The sequence below is a fragment of the Falco naumanni genome, chromosome 1 (genome assembly GCF_017639655.2).
Source record: "Falco naumanni isolate bFalNau1 chromosome 1, bFalNau1.pat, whole genome shotgun sequence".
Classification (NCBI taxonomy): domain Eukaryota; kingdom Metazoa; phylum Chordata; class Aves; order Falconiformes; family Falconidae; genus Falco; species Falco naumanni.
The window spans coordinates 76,331,323-76,350,272 of record NC_054054.1 but is presented as its reverse complement, the minus strand read 5'-3'; the positions used below and the strand labels follow the sequence as shown (position 1 = coordinate 76,350,272).

Sequence of the window (18,950 nt, the reverse complement as noted above, 5' to 3'; positions counted from 1 at the left end):
GATTATGGTTACTCAGTTCTGATAGAGGTTAGAAAAACCCACATACAACCCTGCTCTTGAGCATATTCTGCCTTTCTACACTGCTCGAAACCAACCCTGCTTCCATAATCATCACTACAACTTAAAGGTCTCCGCATCTTTTGGCCATCCGCGACTAAACCTGTCCCATGAGAGGTCATACTGAGTTACCACCACGAAGCTTAGACATACACATATGCAATTTGCATGTACGTAGGTCTGGATAAACCCCCTGAGACTTCCCTATATAAAGAATTCTGGAACAGGTTCCCTGTGCGGCACCCCATTCGCCCTGTACAATGCTCCTCTTTCACCAATACAACAACCTCTGCACAAACCCACAAGTTTTCATGAGCACCAAAATTACTGGGAAAAAAACCACACACTCCTCGGTACACTGCACTTTCCACCTTTCAAAAAGGACAACCCACCATCTTCCACCCACATCCTAACACTAATCATGAAAAAAAATATCTCAAGCAAGTGTTGGGTTTTTTTCCCCCCAAACCAAAGGGAAGAGGTTTACCTTATTAAAACCCATCCATATATCCAGTACCAATAGCAATATAGGCAACCAAACATTAGTTCTGTATATTAGGACTTTTATTTTCCATCAATTTTTAGTTTCAGACAGACTCTTGCACGGGTGGCTCATATCCATCGGCTCGCTCTACTTTAGTGCCTGCCTCATCGCCAGAAGGTTTTCCAGCACCACCACCTTCACCATGTAGTTCCATCAGCTTGCCCACTAAAAAGAAGAAGCATTATGAACAGCGTGAGGTTGCCGAATTGTTTATCGCATACAAATTAAACCACCAGAACAGTTTAAAGTAGGTATGATCAAGTCCATTCCAGAAAGCTCATGCAAGGAGATGCTGCTGTAGTTAACTGGCAGCCAGACAAAAACAAGTAGTGAAGCGCTACGTAATGAAATTACACATTAAACTTTTCTTTTTCTGAGAAGAGGTAAAGTCAAGAACCTACTACTGCGTTATATGGGAATGTCAGAAAATGGGAAAATGGAATCATTCCATGTCATCTGGGACCGAAACATTTTGTCATCATTCATTCCCAAGCCAAAGCCTTTAAACAGTCAGCAGCAGTTTCAGGCAAGAATTCAAAAAAAGCTCCCAACTGAATGATCACTGCTTGGCTGTCAAGCCTGAAAGCCAGATGTTGGACTAGAAGGACAAGTGTCCTTTTCACTGCTACAGCTACTTAAGCTTATGATGCTGCTTTAACATCTTTATGCAAAAACAAATGCATTTTAAACTAACAGCTTCCCACATCCTCCTCCAAGAACGTTAAAGGTTTGCAGTAATTTACTTACATTCAAACTTGGGCTTCTTCAGCATCTTAACCTTGCGGACATAGACATCATGAAGAGGGTAGATGGACTGACATGCCTTCTCTATGTCTTTGCCAATGCTGTCTGGGATCCTGAGAAATGAGAGAACACACCAGTACCAGAACGTTAAAAATTGTGCCTGCTTCTTCATGAGCAATACAGGCTTAAAATAATTCTTAAAACTACATAATACTCTGCAGAAGTTTGAATCATCAATACTGCCTTTGTTCTCTTAACCATTTTCTTCAAGTATGTTTAGATTTTAAGACATTTTCCTTGCAGTGTTAGAAGGGATATAGTACAAGTGTGCTCATTTTGAGAGCAAATCTGCCATCAAACTTCTGGAAGCAAACACCACACTTTAGAACACTTCCTTCTGCCAGAAGAACCCAGAACATCCACAGCCCCGCCTGATTCAGAAATACAATTTTAGCCTGTAAAAACACGAATCAAAAATCTATGTAGATCCTGATTTTACATTTACGTAAACGTGACGGTTGATGGAAGTCAGAGAGAACATTTGAAGAAAATGGCACCTTAGCTTTTAAACACAAGAGGCACCTTGCCTAGTCTCTGCCAAACAGTACGTGAAGGACCAGCATTCCCTAAGTACTCAGTAACAAGTGACCAACAACCAACTTATCTGAACCGGGCAGGGGGTGGAGGAGGAACCAAAGCTTACAGCTTATTGACAACTTCTTTCAGGTCATTGGTTTGGACCTCTCTGGTCATGATTTCCATCATCTTCTTGCGAATCTGTCGAACCTGCTGATGCTGGGCATACGAGGTCTTGCGGATTTGGTTATTACGCTTCTTCGTAAAACCCACACAGAAGAGGCGCAGTAGGTAACCATCGGTAGTTTTGACATCTACATGGGCTTCAATCATTGTCTACAAAAGAAACGGTCATTCATGATCAGCATGACAGAGAGGTTTCTCAGAACTGCACCTGATGCTCATTAATACCTGCTGATGCCACTTCAAACAATATGTCAGTGGATACCTCCTTTCCTAAAAGCCCTAGCAACAACACAGACCTTGCCCTTTACACACCTGCCATTTTTTGACCATGGAGCACATTTTATCCCGGGTGAGGTCCATTCCATGGAAGTTGGTCAGACAATTTTTGCCCTGAACATCCTCAGTTACCAGTTTAAATTTACGGAAGGCAACTTCATCATTCTGCAGGTCAGCCAGACTCACTTCAAATACACGACCCTTCAGTCCATCAGAGGCAATTTCTGTATTATGAAACAAGATAAAACACCTTTCATTAAAATTAGAAAAGTATTATTCAAATCAGATACTCATTTTCATTTGATGTTTTCTAATAGTAGGTGATGCCACTAGCTTCACAGTTCTCAAGTCTATATGTATATTGACAAAATCAAATCAACTGACAGAACAAAATACCATATTGTTACCTATGTAAAGAATCTTTGGAAGATAATTATCTCAGATGCTGAAGAGAAATAGCAGTATACTGCAGATTCCAGTATGTGTAATTATTTGAGGGTTTTTTTAGAACTGGAAGGGGTTCCAAAATATTTGGAAATTATGAAAACTAATTAAAACATAAACATAAAAAGCCACATGTGCTCAGCAGATAAAGCAGCAATGGACACATTACTAAGCAGTCATCTCACAGCTCTACCTGTAGCAATTAACCATTTTAACACTGGCTGACATACTTGGGTTACAGTGACCCTTATTTTACTTGTTTCACATATACACAGATCAAAATAACGATCATTTTCGTAACTTTTAAGTGGCAACTATTTAGCCATTCTACACAGCTAACCTTCCAAAAACACTACGACCTGTATCCGGACCCCTGTGGATTCCTAACAGAGACTTCCTTTTCCTGAGGTGTGCCAGATCATATAAAAAACCTTTACTATTCAGTGATAACATCTACATACACTCCCATTAAGTTAGCAATTATAGCTCTCAACAGAGATTGATTTACCTAAAAGCTTCACGTTTCAGTCTTTTCTAACGCTATGGTATTTACAGTCCTATTATGACCAAGGTCTCCTGTAACAGTCTCCACATCCCTCTCCGTGACAATCAGAATGACTTCGTAGTTCCTCAAACTCGTCATGCTACTACAACAGCGGTTCATTAGCAACTGCAGCCATGTCCTTCTGTATCATACCCATGGTCTAGCACTCTTGCACAAACAAGGACCACACTGTATTAAGTTCCCTGCAACTACTAAGGTCATTTGTTTAAGCAACTCAGTCAACTTAAGAAAACTCAAAGCAAATCAGTTAGAAGTGCCTTTTTTAAACAAAAAACAAAGAACTTCCAGGTTCATAATATTATGAGCAAAAGCAATTTGTCAGCAGTTCTTTACTCGAGTCTCAATTGGAGCTAGCAGATGGAACAAATACATCTCCCTCTGCTGCACAAAACCCCACTACTCACTAGTTCCTTGAGTCCTGGTGACAAGTGTCTTCCCGATGTTTCGGATATTAAACATTGCTGGTGCTTTGACATCATACCAGTCCTTTTTGGAGAAAGGATCAACCCTTGATTTAAATAAAGCAGAAAAGATATTTTTATACTGACTTTCTCAGATCAAACCAGGCTGACTGAAGTAAGACCTTTCTCCCCCTGTGCTTTCCGAAATGGAAATGCAAACGTCAACATTTTAACGTGAATAGGTTGGCAAGTATACGAATACAGACAGTTAGCATTACTCACTACAGTGAGGCAAAAATTCATTTAAATTTAGTTCAGAATGTCGGAAATCAACTGCACAAACATCATAAAGCCACGGTAACAGAAAACCATACAGCGCTACATTTCGGCTACCGCGCAGGACCGGTACAGGCAGCGCGCTTCACCCAAGCCCCCCACGAAAACCCCTTCATTTCACTTATTGACTTCTGCAGCTAACACGCACCAGGCACAAGGCCGCTTGCGCCAACGCCACCCGCGACCCCCCCGCTTCTGCACCGAGCAAGCTGCGCCAGGCCCGCCAGCGCACAGAACCGCTGCCGGGCGCAGGCCTGGCCGCCCCGGCCCCTGCCCCCCGCCCGGCCGCCAGCGCTCCCCGCCCCGCGGCCCTTCCCGGCGCCGGGACAGCAGGCACATGGCGGGGCTGCGGGGCGGCCGGGCACCGCGCCCTCACAGCGACGCCCCCCGCCGCCATCCCCCGCCACACCGGGGCTCCCCCCCCGCGGGCCGCCCCTCCCGCCGCCACGCAGCGCGCCCCCCGCCCGGCCGCCGCCATGACAGCCGCGGCCCGCGCCCGGCCGCCGCCATCCTCCCCGCATCCACGGCATCCTGCCGCCTCGGCGTCCCGCCCGGCGCCCCCGGGCCCCGGCTGCTCCTCTCCCGGCCGCCCTTACACTTTCTTCTTGGCGCCCTTCTTGCCGCCCTTGGTGAGACGCTTGTTCTTGCCGACCGCCATGGTCCCGCCCCGCCGAGGAAAAGGCCGGAAGCAGCTGCTCGCGCGAGATTATTCGAGAGCGGGGCTCGCGCGAGAGCCGAGGGCGACGGAGACGTTCTCGCGAGAGGGGAGGAATAGGGGGCGGGGGCGGGCGGCCCCCTGGGACGTACCACGGCGGGACGGAACCAACGGCGCGGGGGGAGGAGGGGGGCGCCCCCGCCCCGCCGCGCGATCTGGGCTATACCGTCGTGCGCCACCGGCTGAGCGGAAGGGCGAGATTTAAGGGGGTAAGAAAGAAAAGAGAAGACCTCCTGAAAAATACAGAGTGCAAAAGCTCAGGGCTGTGTGTTTGCAGGACGCAGCGCACCCACGACACCAGCCGCCCTGGCCGCGCCGGCCCCCGCGCGTTCGAAAGGCGGGAGGGGCAGACGTGAGGGGAAGCGGGAGCTGGGGCCGGCGTCGGGCCCTCTGCGGGGCGAGCGGCATCAAACATGGCAGCGCTTGCCCTGGGGCCGCAGGGACAGGGCCTGCGCTGACCGGGAGGGTGCCAGGCAGTGGCTGCTGCCGGACTGTGCACAGATCCCGCCTTCGTGGAGGAAGAGGGGGGAAAGGCGGGGTTGGGAGAGGGAGAAATAATGTCTGTGGCCTCTCTTGTCTCCTTACAAAACCACACAAGGAAGAAACAATATTTTAAAAGCCCAGTTGCCCTGAGATCACGCTGAATGAGGCTTTGCCCATCCCATTCAAAGAAACTCAGATGTCTGGATTTTTGCCGCTCTTACAGACTGAAAGTCTCAGGCAGTCATGTGGAGAAGTCACGTCCTCTCGCTGAGAGGACAATGCCTGGCAGCAGGTGCCAGGTCGATGTCCCTGCCCTGGCACAGCTCCTCCTTGCTCAGCACTGGGGAGCGTGGCCCCGCTCTCAGATCTTTCAGGACCACTGAGATCCAACAAGAGCCCTGTACTCCCTCAGCCTTGCCCCACCACCCCACCACACAACCCACCTCTGGCCCTCAGAGCTCTTCGTGGGGCACCCCAGCCTCCTCTGTGTGCCTTACAGTGCACCCCTGGGTCCCCAGGGAGCCAGCAAGGTGCCTGGCCACCAGGGCACACAGAGTGCTGCTCTGCAGCACCTTGGCTGAACACGTAGGTGCTCAGAGCACGGCACCGGGGATGGGAGATGCCCGAGCAGGGCAGCTGTCCTGCAGGCAGCCAGGGATGGCACTGCCTATCAGACTTGTGCAGATGTGCGGCTCCAGTGGGCAGAGCATACCGGGATGGGGTTTGCTGCTCTGGCTCTGCTCAGAGCAACAGCCCAAAAGGAGGTGCCGCCTCCTGCAGGTTCTGTGCAGCCAGTAGCCTGCAGCTCACAGGTTAAACCTGGATGGGGGCTTTTCCTCTGGAGACCTCAGGGTGAGGTGGTTTGTGTCACCAGGGCAGAGATGCATGGTGGTCATTCTCCAAGGGCTGAAGGGCTGAGATAGAAAGAGAGCAGAGACCAAACCCCTGTGTCTGCAGAGGCCCCAGGCATCCTCTCCAGACAGCACCAGCCCACCCAGCCCTTCCCACGCTATGAGGAAGCTGAGGCACCAAGGGGCCAACTAGAAGTTGCTGGTCTGGGTGCCCCAAGTACCTCCACTGATTCTTCCTCTCCACCCTGCACAGGGGTGCAGAGCCCACCTTGCCCGGGGCAGGGCATGCTGCCCTCACTGAGCCTGCAGCTTCTCGCTCTGATGCCTCATGTGCTGCACAGTGAGCCCTAGGCACACGCAGTCCGTCACCCCTGCACTCCCCAGCAGCACAGCCCTGGCAGGCCATGACAGCCTGACCATCCGCCTGCCTCCCTGCAGGCAGGGCTGGCACCGGGGTGGCACAGGGCAGCAGCAAAGGGGAGGGCATGGGGCAGTAGGAAGCTCCCATCAGCCTACCTGGGTGGGCCAGGATGGGAGAGGGAGATGCGGTGCCCAGGCCAGCGCTGGGCAGTTGGGACTACCCTGGGACAAGAGGGGACCACAGGCTGTGGTTCACTAACAAACCTCACGGCAACCTCTGGCAAGGATGCCTGAGGGTCCTCCAGGTAGGGTAGGCTCTAGCACAGGTAGCTGTACCACACCAGCTAGAGCCAGCACTGGGATGCAGGGCTGATGGCTGGCCCTTGCCGGGCATCCAAGCTTGTTCCTCCTTCTGGGGACACCATCGCCTTCCCACCCACACCAGGACAGTGGAAGGCAGAGTGTGATGAGAATGCCCATCCTCCTTCCACACCCAGCAGGAGCAGGGTCTTGTCAGCCTCAAAGAGTCAGCAAGGGGGCCATGCGGATCTTCCGTGTTTGCGAGTTTTTGGCCATGTGCCTGAACTGTTCCCACTGCAGGGGCTGTGCAGCCTTGAGGAGGATTTCTTGAGAGGCCCACAGAGTGTAGAGATGCCACCACAGCCCAGGGCAGAGCACTCTCCACCTTCATCATGGTCAGTCTTAGACCTTTTCCAGTCTTTTGGGGAAGGTGGTGCCCAGAACCGAGCCTACCACAAGCTGCAGTATATGGTGAGCCTGGGACAGAAGAGGGGGCAACTCTGCTGTCCTTGGGACAAGTAGGTCAGGTCTGATGGTGACACACACTTGAAGGGTGCATCTTCTTGCAGCCCACAGCGCTAGTGCTGAGGCCCACTCGTGGAGTGTCAGCATCCAGACATGTCATTGTCCTCCTTGAATCACTGGTGGGGCAAACTTGGTTGCTCATGCAGAAGAGAGGCAGCTGAGGACTCCTGTGACTTTCTTCCTCATCCTCTGTTTGCCACTTCCCAGCACAGTCTCTCTCATGTCTTTGAAGAGAAGGATGGAAACCACTTGCACCTGGTGGTGACACCTTCTCCTGGGCAGTGTATGCCTCTCCCTCTGGAGGGGACACTCTTCCTGGGGCTCCAACCTGCAGAACCTCTGCAGGTTCTCCCTGATGAATGAGGGAAAGGGGTGGGAGTTTTTGGTGGGCTCAGGCTGGCTTCTGGCTCTTTGCTTGTCTCTGCCTCAGTGGAGCGGCCAGGAGCATGTGAGGTGGCGGTGGGGCAAAAAGCATCCTGGCACTTCCCAGGGGTATGAACTTGCCTGCAAGAGGGCGCAGGGGGAAGGGACATACAGCTCCTGAGCACATGTGGGGCAGCCATGGATGTACCACAGCATCCAAGAGGGGCAGGAGCATCTGTCAGCTGCCCCAGAGGTGACGCTAACATCCTGCCCCCGCACCAGGGAACTAGGCATCTTGCCCTGCCACCCAAGCAGACCCTGGTGTCCTGCCTGCCATGGGACACTTGGCCAAGGTCAGAATGCATGGTCCAAGGCAACATGGGCAGGGGGCACCTGAGGGGACATGTGCAGCCAGTCATGTGGTTCGTTAATGACTACCTAATGACCTTGGGGGCTGCGAGGGGGAGTGGGGCCTCCTGGCTACCCACACACATCCACTGGACCTTGCTCTTTGCCCTGCCCCTCCTCCTGGATCCTTGCCCATTGGGCCCAGCTGGGGCCAGTATAAAAGAGGCACAGAGGAGTGGGAGGGAACCTGGAGACCCTGAGGCCATAAGGGAAACTGAGGCACATACACAGGTGCGGGTGAGGGATGTGTAGGGGACCAAGAGTGTCTGTGGGAGGGGACCATGAGGAACTCAAGCATCCAGTGGGAGGGGGAGGATATGTAGGGGATCCCAGTGTCAGAGCAGGGGTGGGTCTATAGGAGACCCAGAGGTCCAGGGGGGTGTTCTATAGGGGACCCAGGCTTCTGGGGAGTACGGAATTGCAGGGGACCCGGGGTCCATCGGGTGTTCTGTAGGGGACCCCAGCATCCAGGTGGGATGCACAGATGGCCCAGGTGTTGGGGCTGGGGGGGAGGGGGCATGCATTTAGAGGGGGTTTGTGAGGGACCCAGCTGTCTGGGGGGGAATTTGTAGAAGACTCAAGCGGTCAGGGTGGGCTTTCCGATCAGGGGCCCAGAAGTCCTGATGGCCCCGACCCCACTTTCCGCAGGTACCCATGGCAGGCTGGGCCTTATGCATGACGCTGGTGCTGGCAGTGCTGGCAGAGGCAGCGGGCGAGAGTCGCTATGATAAATTCCTGCGGCAGCATGTGGACCACCCCCAGACATCCGTGCTTGCAGCGCACCGCTACTGCGAGACCATGCTGGCACGCCGGCGGGTGACGGCCCCGGGACGGGCCTGCAAGCCCTCCAACACCTTCGTGCACGCACCGGCCGAGGAGCTGGTGGCTGCCTGCACCCAAACACCTGACGAAGCGGGGTTCCACAGCACCCCGACAGCCATGGGCCTCACAGCCTGCCGCCTGCGGGGGCGGGACACTCGGCCCCCTTGCACCTACCGGGCCCGGCAGCTCCAGCACCATGTGCGTGTTGCCTGCGTTAATGGGCTGCCCGTGCACCTCGCTGGCACCCACGCACCCACCCAGTGAGGCTTGACGTAGGGGGGCTGTAGGTGGGGACATGGATTCTTCTTCCCACTGGGGGCTCCGTTGGGGCCTGCAATAAAGGAGGTGCCACAGGCCTGGGTTCTGACATCAGCTTCTGGGGGGACCCTGCAATCCTACCCCTTCCTAGATGCCCCTGAGCCTCCTTGGGTGCCCCCGACCCTGTCCAAGGTGGACCTGGCCCCCCATGTGCCTCAAACCCCTGGGTTTTCCCAACATCCCGGATGTCCTACAGCCCCTTAAGTCACCTATGACTTCTCTTGTGCCTCATAGACTCCCCTTTCCTGGGTGCACCACAACTCCCATGGATGCCCCATAATCGCCCCGGGGTCCCCTTGATCCCCTGGATGTGCACTCAGCTCTCTCCCCTGGTGTCCTGACTCTTTGGGTGTCACATTGCTTTCCTGGATACCCCATAGCTCCTGCAGGGTCTCCCAATCTCCCATGTGGCCCATAACCCCCTGGGTACCCCCAGCTTCGCCCATGTCTGCCCCATAAATCCTCATGTGCCACACAGTCCCCTCTGCCACATGCCTATGACCCCATCTGGGGCCTCTCCAGGGCTGGGGCCGCTCTTGGGCCCACTTGACATCCCCATGGAGCTGGGCACTGTCTGGGGCCACACACAGCCCTGAATCACCACCCCACACACACTGTACACACACAAAAACACAACACCTGAACGCAAGCAAACACACCATGCACACCAAGCATGCACTGTGCACGCAACAAACAACCACACACCATACTTGCAGCACAAAACATACACACAACATGCATACACAGCACAAACACACACACCCCACACACATACACACATATACAAACAAGTATTTTCTTGGGTTTGGGTGGGATTTCGTGTGTTTCAGCTTGTGTCCTGTCACTTGGTACCACTAAAAAGAGCGTAGCTCCCTTATCTTCATCCGTCCCCATCGGTACACTGATATGCTTCCCCTACCTGAGTCTTCTCTTCTCCAGGTTGAACATTCCCAGTTCTCTCAGCCTTTCCTCCTATCAGAGATGCTGCGGTCCCTTCAGCAGCAGCAGCAGCCCTTTGCTGGACTCCCTCCGGTGTGTTTATGTCTCTCTTGTGCTAGGGAGTCAGTACTTCCATCAGGACTCCCTTGACAACAAGACCAGAGCAGAGGACCCCCAGCCTGCTGGGCTGCATTAGGCTGAGCGTTGCCAGCAGGTAGAGCAAGATGATCCTGCTACTCTGTTCAGCACTACTGAGACGTCCCAAATACACTCAGAAATTGTAGCTGAGGAGGAAAAGAAGCGCAGCAAATGGTCTTCCTCATCCTTTTCAATTGCTCCCCATCCAAAATGTCTCTTCCTCATGTGCCTTTAGTAACTTAGGTGCTCCTTTTCTGGAATTTAGCAGAAAGGCACTTGGAGGGCCCTCCGTGATCTGGTGAGCTCCAGCTCTCAGCTGTGCCCTGGTGAGGAGAGCTGTACACTGGAGAAGAACTGAGGTATTTCAAGGGCATTTGGGGCATTCCTGGCCTGACAACTTCCAGCAGATTCACTTCTCCACCCTCCAGGCCATGGGAGGAGGTGGGAGGGCTGACCCCCTCGAGAGGGAATGCCTGGGGTCTCTGCAAGTACAAGTTTGATCTCTGCTCTGTGTCTTTTTGTCTCGGTTCTTCAAAGCTTGGTAGAGGACTCCAGCCTCTCCATCTGTTCTCTGGCAGCTCAGATCATCATGACACTGAGAGAGAAAAATATCACCACTGTGAGTTACCCTACAAGCCTTGCACAACAGGCTCTGAAGAGCATGGGAGAGGTGGCACCCCATCTTGGGTAGACAGCGCCGAGCAGCAGTCCCAAAGCAGCAATGCCAGTTCGGGGATGCCCTGCACGCTGGGGCTACCTGAGCGGGCTGTAAAGTCAGGGTTGGTCCTTGCACCTTCCCTTTGCCTGCAGGGCAGCACCTCCCCTCCAGCACATCCTATCCCATTGCTATGCTGTTGGTTCATCCCTCTGCTGTGTTTTCCCCTAAGAACCAACTCTGCTTCTTCAGCATATGTTAGTGTCTGCTCTTTGTGAAGGCTAAAGGAAAAAAAAAATCTCAGCCACAAAGGAATCAGGATCATCCTCAAGGCTGTTAGCACATCCGCTCTTTCCATCAGCCAGTGGCAATGCAGGTCATAGCCAGATATTTTACCTCTGAGGCAAAGCACCAGTTGATCTTCTGGCTTCATAACAAGGATCATAACAAGCTGCTCCTGCCATCTCCAAAAGAAGACACCAGGATGAGAACTGACTCTGCAGGGCTTGTGTGTCATGTGAAAGGGGATGGAAGGGGAACAACAGCATGCAGCCTTAGAGCTTTTTTTCCCCCATCACTTGCTACTATGCATGGTCCTTAGAGCTGCATACCTCTTGTTTCAGGAGCTCTGTGGTGAGGTTGAGGGGAACCAGCACAGGAGATGGTCTCCAGTGATGTCAGTCCCTGTCCTAAATGTCCCAAAACATTAGGAGGTACAAGAGGATCCATCTCCATCTGGCCTTGGTCTCAACGCTGAAAGAGAAAAAGGAGTTCCTAGTAGGATTCTGCCTTGAAAAGAAATCACCTCTTTTGCCACTGCTGACACAAGGCAGAGCACAGGGCTGACCCCTCATCCACACCAAGTTCAGCTGATGTGGCTGAGCTGAAGAATTGCAAGGCATATTGCAGGCAAAAAAGTGACTTGCAGAAATTTCACTAAATTTAATTTATAACCAATTAACATACACTTTGAATTACTGATTTGGGTATTGAGAAGCACAGAAGATACAAAAAATTACATGAGAACTTACGGAAGTGCCTTTCCTCCCCCTTCCCTGTACACAACATCAGACTTCATGAGTGGGATCACAGCTGCCATGAAAGACTTCTGCACTGTCCTTAAACTACTGGGCTGTGTAGTTTTGTGTCGCTTTATCCAGAGACACAAAAGGCCTTTGCCACAAGCAGCGGTGGGCCATTTACAGGCAGTGGTCAGCAAATCTGTAAGGGCAACAAGCAGCAAAAAGCTAGAGTGGGACTGGTGCCTGAAAATAAAGGAAGGATTGTTTTCATTTTTGTGTTTTAATAAACCATTGCATTTATTTATAAATTCCATTCTCATTTAGGTATTTTCGTGTCCTGCCCATCATAGCCAAACCTGAAGTCCCAAGGTTTGTGGTTGTTTCTGCCTTGTAACACCACAGACAGAAACTTTCATCACCTCAGTTTTGTGGACAGGAGTTAAGCAGCTTTTCTAAGGTCATAGAGAAAGGCTGAGACAGGAGCTCAGTTCAGGCCTCCTGAAACCTATTTAATGGCCTCCCTTCCCATTTACATGTTTTTCTGTGGAGAAAAGACAAATCGTGTCAGTCTGACTAAAATAACTTTTTTTTTTGCTTTCAGTGTACGTTTTTCAATTTGTGGCAAGTCCTGCAGTGGATCAGTACAAGCTGCATTACAACAGGCAACCAAACCTGCTCCCAAAACAGCACTATATGCCACCAGGAAGGCAGCTATAAACTTTCTGGATACTAGCACAAAGCTAAGATTTGAGTCATATCTGCTCAAATTTCATGCCCAGAGTTTGCTCTGACAGGGGTCAGCCTGCTCTTCTCATCTGCTGTATTCCAAACAACTAATTCCTTAGCCATGAACTGGGCTGTTGCTTGTTTAGTACATGCAAATGAAGCAAATAATGCTCTCTCACATGCTTCTATAGCTCACATGCTTGCTTTAAGATCATACTTCCACCACCCAGCATCTGATGGTATAAGAGAGGCATGAGCAGCATGTTAACATTCCCAGTGCTACGGTGGAAATTTATTTCTGCTTCTTGAAAAGCAATGGCATTTTTGCAGAACCATAGCAGGGAATTGCTTAAGCAGGTACTGCAAAGACTTTCAAAAAATATTTACTCAGCGAAGTCAAAACTGGGCTCCATGGATTTGGCAGAACAAGTCCCATGAAACTGGGCTGTCACTGCGTGCCAGGCATGCCAAAATTGACAAGGAAAAAGCTCCCCTCCGGTGCTATTGCTTGCTCTTAAAATATACCTTGCACAAACACAGCAAAATACAGCTGGTTTCTCTCCAGCTTTGCTCTAATATTTTTTTCCATGGGGGTTTGGTCCCCCGCCTTCTTATAACCAAATAACTCATCCAAACAATGTGGTAAGCATTCCAACATCACAATAGCTTGAAAAGCTCGGTGAAGAGTAGAAACATTCATAAAAATCAGACCTGATATATTTTTAAAATAAAAATATCTTTTTTTTAATGAGTATCGTTCTTTCTGTAACTTTAGGCATGAATTCTGCTTTTTATCGTAAAACAGACTAATTCAATATTTTGAAGCATTTGTCAAAGGAAGGGGAAAACCTTACTTCTTCTACCTCTCCAATGTTAAATTTTTTTCTTCCAGAAGGAAATTCCAGGGTATTCCTCTTCGTATTCACACTAAAATAAAGATATCATCTGAGTTTTTTAAAAAATCCATGAGCTTTCCATTTGAATTAGTCTGGGTTTTGTTAGCTGTATCTCACAAAGAAGAATAAGTCCTTTAGACTGATTTTCTTAGGCTTTTTCTGTGAGCACAAATGCAACTGGCTTCACATCACCCTAGAGATGACTCTTCAAATCACCTTTCGAGTCTGGCCCAAAAAAAGCCCTTTTCCTGTGTCATAAAGCACATTTTTGAATGAACGCACAGTTTAACTGCAGGGACTAATTTCTACCATCACAAGTATCTCTGTGAGTCCATATTTTTTCTATTTCTTTATTTACTTCAAGAAAAATTGTTTGGAGAGAATAGAGCTGTTCCTTTCTCTCTGGTAAATGAAAAGGCTCTGTAGCTTGGGCTGAGTGGTGGGGCTGAGGGACTCACCATCCCTTGTCACTGAGGAGTGGCAGAAGCCATCCCCTTTTCTGTGAGCAGGGTTTTAAATACTGGGAAGTTCTTACCTCTACCCCATAACAAATGAGGCCAGAGCCAGTAAAAAGTCACAGCTTTCTGTGAAGGACTGAGCTGAGAGGAAGCAAAGAGAAAGGACCAGGCCTCTGGGAGCACCTGGGGATTTTGCTCTGAGGTGCATCCCAGCATGGCACACATGGCACACAGACTGATAGAACTGTTTAGGTTGGAAAAGACCTTTAAGATCACAGAGTCCAACTGTTAACGTAGCACTGCCAAGCCCACCACTAAACCATGTCCCTAAGCACCGTCTACATGTATTTTAAATACCTCCAGGGGTGGTGACTCCACCACTTCCCTGGGCAGCCTGTTCCGGTGGTTGACAACCCTTTCGGTGAAGAAATTTTTCCTAATATCCAATCTAAACCTCCCCTGGTGCAACTTGAGGCCGTTTGCTCTCGATCTATCCTTTGTTACTTGGGAGAAGAGACTGACACTCATCTCGCTACAACCTCCTTTCAGGCAGCTGTAGAGAGCTATAGGGTCTCCTCTAAGCCTCCTTTTCTCCAGGCTAAACAACCTCGGTTCCCTGGGCTGCTCCTCATTAGACTTGTTCTCTAGACTTTTCACCAGCTTCATTGCCCTTCTTTGGACACGCTCCAGCCCCCCAATGCCTTTCTTGAGTGAGGGGCCCAAAAGTGAACACTGTATTTGAGGTGCGGCCTCATCAGTGCTGAGTACCTGTGGCAGCTCAAAGAGGCTTTTATCTTGGCAGCCCGCTCTTGCTGTCTTTGAAATATGTGGTAATGGCCCAGGCGTCTGACAGAGCAAATAACCAACCCCAGCTTTTTCCACGTACACAGAAACCTTGGGACAGAGGTGCTTGAAGGAGTCAGCACTGACGAATGCAGAAAATGTACTCCTCTTGCTGCAGATACCTCTGTTTCCTTGGCTCTGCTTTGTTGTTTTGAGGTCCTGCCACATATAAAGAGGAACCAGAGCAGCCCTTGGCTCAGTCTTTGCTCCAGGCGTCAAAGGCAGCTGAAGAAGCAAGGTGCTCGGTGCACTGGCCAGACCTGCTCGCCCTTCTCCCTGCAGCCCCATACCAGCTGGTGGCTTTCCCCCTTGCTGCTCTCTTCTACCACCTCTGTGCTTCAGGGCACCTCTCTCTGACCGTCTGGTACGTGGCTGTCACCCCTGCTGCTGCACCGAGGGCAAGTCCTGCCTGTGGATGCTTTCTGGGGGATCTCCTGGACCGAGGTGCAGCGGCACACATGGTAGTAAGTCCCCACTAACTCAGGTAGGGACATTTGTATGGCTTGGATGTGAGCCGTCTCCAGTCCTGCCTCTGTGCGCCGGGGCCAGATCAAGGTCATTAAGGAAAATCAGCCAGGCCAGCCACTCCAGCGTTGTAAGAGATGGGTTTAGGGGTGTACCAGGATGAGCACATGGGCAAGGGGAGCAGGGAGGGAATGGGGACTGTCTTTGGTGTGATGAGGATGTGGGCCAGGCAGGGCCAGCAGTATCTATCTGCTGCAGTCCCTCCCCATTCCTGCTTGCGGACACGATGGCCCTGGTGATCCCTCAGCCCAATGACAGGCCAAGAGGCAAACTATGGGGGGCTGTGGAGGCTGCGGAACCAGACCAAGCCCCACTTACCAACACCCTCGCAGGAGCTTCAAGCCTCATTTTCCCCAAAAGGCAGCCGAAGGGCATCTGGTCTCTTCTAGGTACACATTCCTCCTTGCTGGAGGATGCCTCCTCGCCGGCATAGCCATGGGCAGCTACGCTGTGTTGCTCCTCATCCCTGCTGCTGGCTCTGTGCTTGTCCTCCTCTCCGTCAGCCCAGCTCGTGCCCACACCTGGGTCTTTGCTCTCCAGATGTCCTGGCAGACACTCTGCCACCTGGGTCTGAGCAGCCTGGAGCTGGACCCTCAGGATGCCAGGTAAGGCTCTGCCTCCATCCCGTTCCTGCCCTCGGCTGGAAGCCCTCCCGGCCATTTTGTGGGGGTGGAGGCCCCCTGGGCTGCACTGACTGTTCCACAGCCAGCAGCCTCCCCTCTGGCTCCGGCCACATCCCCGTGCGTGGGCGACCCTGCGGGCATGGCAGCGCTCTGGGGACGTGGGACAGCGCTCCCCCTGTGCGTGGCCTTGCACCTGTGCCTCTAACGCTCCCTTCGAGGGACTCCCAGCAGCTCTCGGGTGCCCTCTCCTTCCAGGCCAGCCGCTGCCCTCTCTGCCATCATGCTGCTCACCCCGAAGGCTACGTCTCTGGTCCTGGATGTCCACGAAGGGCTCGTGCTGCTCCAGCAGGGCCAGGGGCCTCTGCAGCCCGCGCTGCCCCTCTGCAGCTACCTGCCACCTTCCGCAGCCCTCCTTGGAGGGCCCCTGTGCTCCTTCCGCAGGTTTCAGGCGCAGGCCGAGTCCTGCGGGGCTGCCCCTGCCCGCTGAGGGCCGCCGGGCAGTGCCGCCTCTGCGCCCTGGCCCTGCAGGGGCTGCGTGCGGGCTGGCGGCGGGGCTGGCTGGCAGGCAGGGCTGTGCTGGCCTGGGCCGCCTGCCCCACGCCCGGCCACGGGCCCTGCTCCTCGGGCCGGCCTACTACCTGTGCTGGGTGCTGGATGAGGCCCTTCTCGAGGCGGCGGGCTTTGGGCCGGAGGTGCGCCAGGGAGACCTTTCCATCCGTGACCTGTGGATGCTGGAGAGGACGCACCACCTGGCCATCTTCACCCGAATCTGGAACAAGAGCACGTCCCGCTGGCTGAGGAGCCTCACCTTCCAGCGCTGCCCAGCCCAGCCGCTCCTAGCCACCTTTGCCTTCTCCGCCTGGCGGCATGGTCTCCGGCCCGGGCAGGTCTTTGGTTTCCTGTGCTGGGCTGTCATGGTGGAGGCTGACTACCGCACCCATCCCTTCCTCAGTGCCCGGGCCACCTCTCAGGCTGTGAAGATCCTCTACTATGGCACAACCTGGCTCTTCACGCAGCTCATCACTGCCTACATCCTGGTGGCTGTGGAGACTGAGACCTTCTGCCTGCTCTGCCTGCTCTGGACTTCCTGCAACAGCATCCTTCCCCTCTCCTACAGCCTCGCACTGCTGCTGCTGCCGCTTGCCGAGAAGCTGAAGCAGAACTGAGCCTGTCCTGGGCTAATTTGTGCCACCAGTGGGGCACACCTCTGCACATGTGAGCATGCAGGATGGGAAGTGCTATTGGCCAAGCAATCTCATATAACAGCATCTCCAGAGAACCAGGTTGGCTTTTACTCCTGGGATATCCCCCAGCTTTGAGGACTGCTCTGAAGCAGGGAGGCAAGGTCACCAGACCACTGGGCAGGAAGGCTTCCAGCCGCACTGCCTACCCAGTGTTTGTCCTGGGGCTTTGAGTCTCATTCTCATCTCACGGAGGAAGCACACAATCTCCCCACCAAACCCATTTGTGCCACTGGGAACCTGAGCGCAAGGAAACAGGCTGGCAGTCTGTCTGGGGACAGCACAAGAAACACCCCTGTCCCCACACAGCAATACTACTGGGTCGTATGGGTCTGTGGTGTTCCTCCAGCGATTGCTCCTCAGCCCTGTCCCTGTGGCACGTGGACCCCAACCTGTGTTCTTAATTAGATACCTTCTGCAATCCCCACTCCCTGAGTGGGTGACAAGCTTGTCCACCAGGGTGCAGGGTCAGGTGTGTCCTCTGCCACATGGGGAAGAGGGATGATCCATCCCCTCTAGGATTCTTGCAGAGGATCCTGGGCATGGAGGCAAGAACGCCAGCTAGAAAGAGGGGGGCTACTGCCCATAGCATGCTGAGGACAGCACAGTCAAGGGGAAGTAAGCCAGCAAAGTCCTGAAACTTGACTGTGGCATTCAACCGAGGCTTACGTGTCACTTTCCCCACAACAGCTACACAGCAGAAACCCTAATGCACTTCTCCAGCTCATGCATTGGTTTAGGACCCTAAAGCCTAGGTCTGTTTAGGCTGGAGAAGAAGCATGAGCTACCACAGGGGAAAGTATCAGGAAAGCATGAAGCTAAGAGTTTCTGTTTATAAGACAGGAAGGAACCACCCACCAAATCTCCAAGTAATATAGCTGAAAATGCTACAAGACTATTGTTGGCCTCTGGTCTGCTGGGCATGCTGCTTCAGGGTACCAGGGCCAACACCAGAACCAGTCTCCAGTGCCCAAACTCAAGGGAAAGCATTCTGATCACGTTAACAACCCTGCCATGCAGGCCCTGTACCAACACCTGTATCAGTGTTTGCCACTCAACTGAAACTCAGCACGCAAAATGGATCCAACCTTGTTTTATGTGGGTTGGTTAGATGTTTGGCTACTTCTCGAGTCCTGCTGAGCACTCAGCCCAAGCTTTGCAAGCCACTTGCCCCATATATTATCTCCCCATTGCCAGCACAGCTTGGATTTGTTGTGGCCAGGCCCTGTCTCCTTCAATGTTGTCCTGTAGAGCTGCCTCCAACTTATTCCCTACATCCATGCCTAGAAACTGAGTCATCTCTTCACCCTATCTGAAAAACATGCTGAGCTTCTTCAGGCAGGTTCTCCAGCTGTTTCATCACTCTGCTAGCCCATGTGAGACCACATACAGCAAGCCAGGGCCAGACTCTCCAGGGTGGCCCACAAGTCAGTGGTTCCCAAGCCAGAATGCTCCTGCCACCTATGTTGGAGGGAAGGGGACCCAAGAGTCAGATGCAAGAAAGCCAGTGCATAAGAAAATCCCCGACAGCCGCAGTTGGAGTCATCCCACATTCTTTCAGCAGGCAGGGGCCTGCACAGTCTTCTCCCTAAGGGGATCAGGGGAAATTC

At 52.5% G+C, this 18,950-nt stretch overlaps 3 protein-coding genes and 1 non-coding gene across 5 annotated transcripts; 2 read left to right on the top strand and 2 right to left on the bottom strand.

Moving 5' to 3' along the window:
• Positions 1-603: 603 nt before the first annotated feature.
• On the bottom strand, positions 604-4,858 carry RPS3A (ribosomal protein S3A). The gene is made up of 6 exons (XM_040600117.1): positions 4,726-4,858; positions 3,797-3,900; positions 2,420-2,607; positions 2,049-2,257; positions 1,349-1,458; positions 604-766 (listed from the first exon to the last, which is right to left on the bottom strand). Exons 1-6 carry the CDS (start codon positions 4,785-4,787, stop codon positions 645-647), a joined length of 795 nt encoding a protein of 264 aa, XP_040456051.1. The 5' UTR covers positions 4,788-4,858; the 3' UTR covers positions 604-644.
• On the bottom strand, positions 1,019-1,088 carry LOC121082788. Its single transcript, XR_005826118.1, has one exon. It is a non-coding gene; the product is annotated as a small nucleolar RNA SNORD73 (small nucleolar RNA).
• A 3,405-nt stretch (positions 4,859-8,263) lies between the features above and the next one.
• Positions 8,264-9,310, top strand: LOC121091002 (ribonuclease CL2-like). Of its 2 annotated transcripts, none has more exons than XM_040600038.1 (2): positions 8,264-8,365; positions 8,783-9,310. In XM_040600038.1, exon 2 carries the CDS (start codon positions 8,789-8,791, stop codon positions 9,218-9,220), a length of 432 nt encoding a protein of 143 aa, XP_040455972.1. In that variant the 5' UTR covers positions 8,264-8,365; positions 8,783-8,788; the 3' UTR covers positions 9,221-9,310. The 2 variants fall into 2 exon arrangements, with proteins under 2 accessions (XP_040455972.1, XP_040455962.1); XM_040600028.1 differs by having other exon boundaries at positions 8,267-8,371.
• A 5,631-nt stretch (positions 9,311-14,941) lies between these two features.
• Positions 14,942-17,418, top strand: MBOAT4 (membrane bound O-acyltransferase domain containing 4). The gene is given in 6 exon segments (XM_040611945.1): positions 14,942-14,990; positions 15,108-15,315; positions 15,866-16,081; positions 16,355-16,569; positions 16,572-16,658; positions 16,661-17,418. Coding segments are annotated over 6 exon segments (1,533 nt in total).
• Positions 17,419-18,950: the final 1,532 nt, after the last annotated feature.